This window comes from Tilletiopsis washingtonensis (genome assembly GCF_003144115.1).
Source record: "Tilletiopsis washingtonensis strain MCA 4186 unplaced genomic scaffold FA09scaffold_2, whole genome shotgun sequence".
NCBI classification, from domain to species: domain Eukaryota; kingdom Fungi; phylum Basidiomycota; class Exobasidiomycetes; order Entylomatales; genus Tilletiopsis; species Tilletiopsis washingtonensis.
The window spans coordinates 59764-68799 of NW_020311999.1; the positions used below are offsets into that span (position 1 = coordinate 59764).

A 9036-nucleotide genomic window follows, 5' to 3' on the forward strand; every position below is an offset into this window, starting at 1 on the left:
CCCGGCCGCACTCACCTCCGCGCAGCCCAGAAACGCCAGCGTGCCAATCTCGCCGCCGAGCGTGCCCACACGCTGGCCGGCACGCAGCACCACGTCGCCCGCGCGCACGTCCGACCCCGCCGCGCGGACATTCTCGCGTGCATCGACCTGCGCCAGCACGCGCACGGCCTCCTCCTCGCCGGCGGCCGTGGCACGCAGCAGCTGCGTGTCCTCGACCATGACGACGGCGTCGGTGCCGAGCGGCAGCGCCTGGCCCGTGTTGATGCGGCAGACGGCGCCCTGCGGCGGCCCACTCGCGCCACCACCACGCACCACGCGGTACTCGCCGGCGGGTGTCGAGGCGGCCAGCACGGCGTAGCCGTCGACATTGCTCGTGGCGCGCGGCGGCAGATCGAGCGGCGCGCACACGTCCGCCGCCAGCACGCAGCCGGCAAGGCGCGCAAGCGGCTCGCGCCGCGCCGCGCCGGCGCCGGGCGTGTGCTGGGCAATGAGCGCCAGCGCCACGTCGAGCGGCTGCAGCGCGTACGGCGACTGCCGATGCCGCCCCGCCGGCGCGCCGGGCTCGACGGTGACGTACGCCGTGCGTGGCTGCGGTGCCGAGTGCGGGGCCGAGTGCGAGTGCGAGTGCGAGCCGTGGTGGTGCGCATGGTCGCTGTGGTGGTGCGCATGGTGTGTGCCGCGGTCCGTGCCGCCGACGCGCGCATGGCCGGTGTCCGTCTCGGTGCCGCCGACGCCTTGCGCCGCCGCCGCCGCCGCCGCGCCGTCTCTGCCGCCCTCTGGGCCCTGCAGGCGCGCATGCACCGCCCGCCCGCTGCCGCCGGTGACGAGATCGAGGGCGTGGGCGAGCACGCCGGCGGCGCCGAGCGCCTCGAGACACTCGCGCACCGCCTTGCGGCTGCCGGGCAGCGCCACGAGGAGCGCGCCATATCCCTCTGCGCCCGGCCGCCGCAGCGACACGCCGCACACGGGCCGCGAGAGCGCCGCGAGCGGCGTGTGCTGCAGCGAGGCGGCGACGAGGAGATGCGTCAGGCCCGGCGCGGGCTTGTCGATGAGCGGCGCCAGCGCCTGTGAGAGCGTGAGCAGGTTGTATGCCGCCGCGTGGTGCCCCTCCCCCTGACTCACCTCGGGCGTGCCGTCGCGCACGCCAAAGCCCGTGCCGCCCGATGTCACGATGAGATCGCACGGCGTCTCGTCTGCACTGCCGTCGCGCCAGGCGCGCACCTGCGCCGCAATGCGAGCGGCATCGTCGGGCACGAGGGCGCGGCGCGTGCGCATGCCCAGCGCGGCGAGGTGCGCCTCGGCCGCATCGCCGGCGCCGTCGGCGCGCTGTGCCGCCGGCTGCGCCGCGAGCGTGTCGGAGACTGCAGCGCGCGCCGTGAGACGAGGCCCGGCGGCGAGTGGCGCTGCGACACACCTGTGAGGATGCCGGCGCTGAGGCGCGCCATGCCGAGGGTGCGAGGCGAGGGTGAAGTGGAGGTCGTGGAGCAGAGGCAAGAGGCGCATGCATGGACGGCGCGCGATTAGAGCCGCCGCGCTGCACGCGCTACGCGATGCGGTTCAGCGCGGCATCGCCCCTGAATGCTTCTCCAGTCACGCTCGCCGGACACTTTAAGCTGCTGGCTCGCCCGGAGAGATGAAACATCTTGCCGTGTATAGTCTCAAAAGCTGAACAAGCCGAATCAAGACTTCAGATGCGCCTAGCAGGTGCTTACTCCCTCCGCATGAAGTTGATGAGGGGGCGCGCACGTCGTCGCAGCACTGCGCTTCCCACCACCATCGCCGCTCTGCCTCTCTCGCACCATGCCCAGAGTGACGAGCAACGCTCGTGCACGCCAGATCCTGGCTTGCTGCGACACTGAAGAGTACCGCCGGGCGCACACAGCTTCCGTTGCGCAGTGGGCTGTCACTCAGGCACGCAGCGAGACCGCTGCTGCACGCGCCGTCGATGTCAAGCCGCAGCCGCAGCACGGCCTCGTCCAAGGCTCCAAGCTGAAGCTCGACTTCGCCGTTGCGTCGCAGTGCTACGCCGCAAATCTCACGGCGCTGGACCAGCTGCGCGCAGTGGGCCTCATCAATCTCACGAGCGCCCTCAGTCTCGCACGCCTCGAGCAGTTCAGCGGCAAGCCGTACGCGGGCGAGTTTGATGCCGACGAGCTCTGCGACGACGACGACATCTGCTTTGTCAACTTCGCGCAGCAGGCGCAGCAGGCGCAGCAGCACGTCCCTCAGCGCGCACCTCAAGCAGCCGCGCCTGCTGCAGCTGCCTCTCAGCAGCTTCAAGCAGGCGCCGCAGACGAGCGCGAAGCCAGCCGCGACGCAAAGCGCGCCCGTCTCGCCGATGCCGCACCGCCCGCCAAGCGTCCACGTGCCTCGCTCGCCGAGGCCATCGCGATCAGCGACGACGAAGAGGATCGCGCGGCGGCGTCCGCCTCATCAGCGCCTGCCGCAGCTGCGCCGCTCGACAACGACAATGAGGCTCGTGCGGCGGCGCCCGGCACATCTGCGCCTGCCGCTGGAGCTCCACGCGTGCGGCTCGCTGCAGGAGCTGGCACCTCTCGCTTTGCGGTGCTGAGTGTGGCGCCAGCCGCAGCAGCGGAGGAAGCGGAGCGCTCAGATTCAGATGACGACGATGAGTACATCGACAGCGACGCAACTGAAGCGAGCGCATCCGTGCCCTCAGGCCGTCGCAAGAAGCAGGAGTCGCTTCTCACGGTAGCGATGAAGCAGAGAGGTCCGGGCGAGGCGATACACGTGGCCAGAGCGCTCGGCAGATACGTCGAGGCAGCGCTGTCGCTCTCGCGCCCGTTCGGACAGCAAGAGCTCTACGCCGGCAACCAAGCGAGCAGAGCGTATGCATTCGACCTCTGCATGCGCTTCATCACTGCGCTCGTCAAGCAGCAGCAGGACAGCGCGTCCGCAAGCCGTCCCAGCGCGCAGGCCCAAGATGACGCCTTGCTCCGTGACGCCATCGATGTAACGGATCTCGGCAACAGGCCCATGGACGCGCTCATGCAGTACTTTGCCGACATCGGCATCCTCGTCAAGCGCGCTGCCAGCAGCAAGAGCAACCGCGCTTTCCTTGATGGCATCGTGCAGCGCGCAAATTTCCCAGCAGAGAAGCAGAAGCAGTGCCGGCAACGCCTCCGCTGGAAGCTGCGCGCAGCAAGCGTGCTTGCTCAGGTCATGGTGCAGGCGGGCACGCTTGCAGTGGCAGTGCCCATTGTGCTCTGCGGCTGCACCTTCTCACGGCACTACATCAGCAATGGCGACGCAGCAAAGCTCATGCCGGGCCTCTTTGGCGGCGACGTGGCGTCGTTCAGCGCCTCGACCTGTCTCTCCAACAACCAGCTACTGCCTCTGGCACTGCAGATGAGCGCTGCGTTCTGGAAGCCGCTCATTGCCAGTCTGCACGCGCATTTCCCGTTCACCAGGGTGTGTGTTGCGCGCAGCAGCGACTCCGAGTGGGACCTCTCTACGCTGAAGAGTCTCATCTCCAGCAAGAAAATGCCGCTGGTAGACTCCTCCGCTGCAGCAGCAGAGCAGCGGCGACGTCCAACGCTTCTTGCTTCTTACGACAGGCTTGCTGCGGCCGTCAACTTTCAGGGCGACTGGAGCCGCTATGCCGACGAGCGCGACGCAGCACGGCTCGACAAGCAGTACGACGGGACCCCAGAGCGTCCGGATCGTCCGAAGCGCACGAGTCTGGCACGATACACCGGCGTGGGTATACCGCCGAGCACGACGTGGACGCTGCACGTCACCCGTGGACAGGTCAAGCTGGAGGCGTAGGCCGTACTCTGCGGTCCTGCCCACTTCGACTCCATGCCGCTCCTCCTTGTTCGCCTCACGCCGACTCTCTCATGCCGACTCTCTCACGTCGACTCTCTCGTGTCGACTCTTTCACGCCGCCTCTCTCGCTTCAACTCCTTCGATCTCACTCGCTCACGCCGAGACTCTCTCTGACTCGCTCTCTCCGGCTCTCTGGCTCAACTTCTCGCTCGCCTCCGACGTTGAAGTCTCTCTCGCTCTGCGCAGAGCGCGGACCGTACAGCGAGCAGAGCAGCCGTAGCGAGCAGAGGAGCCGCAGCGAGCAAAGGAGTCGCAGCTCCTCTTTTGCCGAAGCTCGTCACATGTCTCTTAGTGCAAGCTCCGACCCGCGCCGCGCCTGCGGCCGTCTCGCTCGACGAGAGGAGGTGCCTCCTCGCGATACTTCTGTTCTTCTCCCAGACAGTGTCCACTCGGACGCGAGCTCCTCTTGATCGACCAACATTCGTGCATTCCGAACTGGTGCGATCACCTCTCGAACAAGGCGCTTTCTGGGACGAACTCTCGAACAGCCTCCACTCCAACGGCTCCCTCAAGTGCAACCGCCTCCCAAGCGAGCCTCTCTCTCGGCTGGCCAGTCGCCGCTCCTCACCTCTCGCTGCACCACTCCTGCTCTCTCGCCCTGCCGTTCTCCTTGCACGCTACACTCCCCGGCCCCTCTCGTGCCGACTTGCTCGCTCCGGCTTGCGCACTCCAGCTGTAACTTGCTTCCGACGTTCACGCCTCTTTCGCTCCGGCGGTCCTTCTCGCTCCAGCTGCTTCCGACGTTCCTGTCTCTCTGTCGCGCGACATAGAGCCGTTCCGTCCTGAGTCCATTCCTTCGCTGCCTATGCGTGCCACTTGACTGGCGACTGCAGGTCCATGAGCCGTATCTGCGGCGCCGCGGGCTGCTTGGCTGTGCATGTCCTGTGTCGCGATGAGGTTGATGAGCTGGCGCGTGTGTCGTCGCAGCACCGCGCTTCCCAGTTCCCGTCTGTCGCACTGGAGCCACCCTTCTGTGCCGTGTGCGCCGCGGACGACGTTCATCTGCCTCGCTATGCTTCTGCTAACGGCTCTGCTGATGCTCTGCTGATGTCGACCCGCGTCGCGGGTGCGCCGGAGATCGAAATGGAGCACTCAAGGCGCCGCGATGTCAGGGGATCTTGCGCGCCGTGCCCCTGTTCCGCTCTGCCGGGCTCCAGACTCACACGAGAGCATGCGGACGGCGAGTCGCGCCGTGCGCGTCTTCATCTGCTTCGCTGGCGCGACGCGCGCGCGTCGGCGCAAATGGGTGCTCACTTACATCGGCCAGGCCGCAAGGCGTCGCCCCTGAAGCCGCGTACTTCAAATTTCCGTCCTGTCAGTACTACTTGATAGACACAGACCAGAAGCGCTGGACAGGCTCATCACCACCACATTCCCTTGCGCACGTATTTCAGCGTACGCCCCATGGCTCGGGTCACCAGCCAGCGCCGGGCCGCACAGCTCCTCGCTCTCTGCACGACAGATGCATATCGCAGAGCTCGCAGCGGCAGCATCGCTCTATGGGCTGTCGCGCAGTGCGGCGCCAGGCGCAGCGCCGACATGCAACTGGTCATTGATCTCTCCGAGGCAGCAGAGCAGTACGACCGGGACGTGCTGCCTCTCGATCAGCTGCGCGCCATCGGCCTGATCAGCCTCATCGTCGGCGCCCTCGACTTTGCGCAGTTCCAGCTCTACACAGGTCAAGCGTACTGTGGACAGTTCGGCAGCGACGATGAGAGCGCGGAAAACGACGTCGTGTTCGTCAACATGGCTTCTCGCGCCATGCCCGATCCGCCAGCGGATGACGCCGACATCGAGCGCGCTGAGCCTCCCAGCGAGCGTGCGCGCCCTTCGACTACGGATCACGCCAACAGCGAGCACGCTGAGCCTCCCAGCGAGCGTGTGCGCCCTTCGAGCACGGATGACACCGACAGCGAGCGCGCCGAGCCTCTCAACGAGCGTGCGCGCCTTTCGACGACGGATGGCGCCGACAGCGAGCGCGTCGAGCCTCCCAGCAAGCGCGCGCGCCTTTCGGCGACTGGCGCAAGTGCCGAGGTCGATGCCGCGGAGGAAGGAGAGCATGCCGCAGCTGGCAAGAGCCTCGAGCTCGACGAGCGTGCCCGATCGAGCGCTGGCGACGAGGAGGAGGACAACGAGGAGGATGAGCTGCTCGATTACGAGCTGTACAACGAGAACGAGGAGACTCTCTTTCTCGACGCCGCGGCCAGCGATGCAGGGCTTGCTCGTGGCAGCAGCGAGGACAGTCTCTGCATCAACGCAGGCGCAGGCAATGCTGGGCCTGCTCGAGGCAGTAGTCATGGCCCAGCTCCAGCAGCAAAGTCACTGCTGAGCGAGGCAACAGAGCAGAATGGCGCCGAGACGCATCACCTGCACCTGCGTGCGCTGAGCCGATATGTCGAAGCCGCTCTTGCTCTGTCGCGCCCTTTCGGGCATGCCGCCTTCTCGGTGGCGCCAGGCTGCGAGTCATACGCCTTCGACTTGTGTCAGGAGTTCATCAACAAGCTGATTGCCCGCGTATCCGGCGTTGCTTCTGCGCCAAGCTCGCAGGCGCGAGACTATGCCTTTGTGCGCGACATCAAGGCAACCATCGACGTCGATCCGCTTGACGCACTGATTCAGTATCTAGCTGATATCGGGCAGCTTGTGGAGCGTCATCACCGCAAGCAGACGGCAACGCAGTTCATCACCGAGCTGATGGACAGGGCAAGCGTACCCGCACACGAACGAGACCGCTGCAGCCGCAGGTACAGCACAAAGATGCGAGCGGCCAGCACGTTTGCCCAGATCCTCGTGCACGCCGGCTCGCTGGCTGCAGCCGTGCCGCTGATCCTCTGCGGGCGCACGTTCACGCGGAACTTTCTCTCCAGCGCCGGCGACGGCGACGGCCATCTTCTGCCGGCCATGTTCAGCGGGCGCCTTGTCACGCCGTCGCAGCTGCAGGACGACTGCATTGCCCGTGCCGCCGCCATGCTCAATCAGTGGTTCTGGCGGCCGCTCATTGGGCAGCTCAACGACATTTTCCCGTTCACGTCAGTCTCGTCGGAGCGTGTGCAGTGGGACGTGCCCATTCTGCGCACCATGCTCAGTGAGCGGCCCCACATGCCAATCTCAAAGCCGAGCCGACAGCTTGTGCACGAGCAGTGGCCCACGGCTCTCTCTCTCTACGACTCTCGTGACCAGCCAGATGCCTTTCACGTGTCTATTGACTGGGCCATTGCCAACAACGGAGACACAAAGCGCATAGGACGGCGCTATGGCCAGCAGCAGCGTCCGCGCCCTGACGTGTTCCCCTCCAGCGGCAGCGGCCCGCAGGCCAGCACAAGGACTCTGCGTGTCAACCGTGCCCTGCACGTCAAGCAGGAAGCCTAGGCGCTACAAGCTCCTCGAGGCGAGGCCATGGCGCTCTCAACTCGACGTCCGACTCTCGCGCCACGAGACTTCGCTCTGATCCTCCCGCTGCGCCTGTCTGGCTCCGTCTCTCTTGCTGCAACGATCTGCCTCCAGCTCTCTTGCTTTTACTCGACGCTCCGCCTCCCTTGCTCCGCCTTTCTTGACTCGACGCTACGACGCTCTCGACTCAGCCGCCCAGCTCTTTCGCTACGAGCACTTCGCTGCGAGCCTCTCGCTGCGCCCTGTCTGGCTGCGTCTCTCGTTGGCTGCGCCTCTCGTGCTGCGACGAGCTGGCTCCGACTCTCTCAGCTCGGACGCTCCGGCCTCTCTTGCTCCCTTTCTCTCGCCTCCGACATGGCCCATCTCTCTCGCTCCGACACTCTCCGCCTCTCTCCGCCGTCGCGACATATCGCGCTCCCTCCTTCCCCTCCTTTCCCACTCCTTTGCTCCCTGTACTCACACGTCACACTCGCTCAGCTATTCGATCGCGTTTTTGATTTTTCGTGTACTTCGCGCTCAGACCTCACATCCCCTTCATCACGAACCCACGAGAGAGAGCGCCGACCCATGGCGTCGCGCCGGGGCGCTCTAGTGCAGGCCCTCGCCGTACACGGCCGCGTACGACGGGCGCGTCTTGAGCGTCTTCCAGTAGGCCGAGAGCTTGTTCGGCGAGAGCAGGTCAGCATGGTGTGCCACCGCAGCGAGCGGGGCAGCCTTCTGCGGCCTCACCTTGGGACCAACAGCGGTGCCGCCGCACACCTCGTGCTTGAGCGCCGCATCGAGCGCCTCGAGCTCGTCGTCGGGCGCGCCGGGCAGGCCCTTGACGACGGCCAGCAGGCGCGCGAGCCAGGCCATGAGATGCACATCGGCGAGGGAGAACTGATCGCCGAGGGCATACGTGCCCTGCAGCTGCGTCTCGAGCTTCGCCAGCGTGCTCGGCAGGGCCTTCCACGCCTTGCGCGACGCCTCGACAAAGCCGGCAATGGCGCCGGCGTCGTGCTGCAGGTAGGCGCCCACGAGAGGAGCCTGTGCGGCAATCTTGTCGTCGTAAAAGGCAAGCAGCTTGCTGTTCTGCGACGCCTCGCGCGGATTCACCGTGTCGGCGTTTGCGGCGGCCTCGGCGCGGTAGCGCTGCAGTGCCTCGTCACTGGAGGTGAGAGAGCACCAAGTGCCCAGCATCAGCGTCTGGAAGACATCTAGCGCAACGCTTCGGGCGACAGCCACGACGCAAAAACTCAAACTCACCGGCCCTTGACAAAGGCACCTTGCAGGCCGCCGGCCTGCGCCGCGAGCTCGTCGGCGGAGCGGGCGCAGAGGAGGAGGAAGTTGGGGTCTGCCTCGGCGCAGTGCACGAGCTAGCGACAAGCGAGTAAGCACCATGGCACACAGGCGCACGGCGATAGGAGAGATGCGCCGCCGTGGCTGCTTCGCCAGGCCATGCTGGCCCGTCGCGACGACAGCGCCTGGCCCCCCCGGGGGGGGGGGGGGGGGGGCAGTATCGCTGCAAGCTGCTAGCCTTTCGTCCCATCTCATGCGCCCACCGCAAGTGCTCGCCCCCCATCCTGCCTGCCCACTCACCTGGATCAGCGCATCGCTCGCCGCCTTGCCCTCGATCGTCGCCGGCGCCAGCGCGGGCGCCGGCAGCGCGTCGACGGCCGCGTTCTTCTGGCTCAGCAGCTGCTGCGAGCGCGAGGCGTCTGGGCGCGGGCGGGCACGCGCGTCGCGCGGGCAACAAGAGGGGGAGAGGCGAAGGCCCACGGCCGAGGCCGCATGGAAGGGTGAGCCGGGGGTTGGGGG

General features: G+C 66.7%; 4 protein-coding genes across 4 annotated transcripts in view; 2 read left to right on the top strand and 2 right to left on the bottom strand.

The window, feature by feature from the left end:
- Positions 1 to 1434, bottom strand: part of FA09DRAFT_358036 (hypothetical protein) — a 2498-nt gene extending 1064 nt beyond the window's left edge. The window contains exons 1-2 of the mRNA XM_025744902.1: positions 1123 to 1434; positions 16 to 1065 (exon numbers count right to left, since the gene is read on the bottom strand). Coding sequence (XP_025600941.1) covers positions 16 to 1065; positions 1123 to 1275 — 1203 coding nt within the window. The 5' untranslated portion in view covers positions 1276 to 1434. The remainder of the gene's footprint in view (positions 1 to 15; positions 1066 to 1122) is intronic.
- Positions 1435 to 1622: 188 nt separating this feature from the next.
- FA09DRAFT_108774 (hypothetical protein) lies at positions 1623 to 4073 on the top strand. Its single transcript, XM_025738984.1, has one exon. The coding sequence runs from the start codon at positions 1801 to 1803 to the stop codon at positions 3787 to 3789; it is 1989 nt and encodes a 662-aa protein (XP_025600942.1). The 5' UTR covers positions 1623 to 1800; the 3' UTR covers positions 3790 to 4073.
- Positions 4074 to 5388: 1315 nt separating this feature from the next.
- On the top strand, positions 5389 to 7218 carry FA09DRAFT_336077 (hypothetical protein; the record flags this gene model as incomplete). The annotated part of the gene is made up of 1 exon (XM_025743834.1): positions 5389 to 7218. One exon carries the CDS (start codon positions 5389 to 5391, stop codon positions 7216 to 7218), a length of 1830 nt encoding a protein of 609 aa, XP_025600943.1.
- A 609-nt stretch (positions 7219 to 7827) lies between these two features.
- FA09DRAFT_324215 (hypothetical protein) overlaps positions 7828 to 9036 on the bottom strand; it is a gene marked incomplete at both ends in the record, with an annotated part of 2007 nt that continues 798 nt past the window's right edge. The window contains 3 exons of the mRNA XM_025741123.1: positions 7828 to 8386; positions 8485 to 8594; positions 8818 to 8936. Coding sequence (XP_025600944.1) covers positions 7828 to 8386; positions 8485 to 8594; positions 8818 to 8936 — 788 coding nt within the window. The remainder of the gene's footprint in view (positions 8387 to 8484; positions 8595 to 8817; positions 8937 to 9036) is intronic.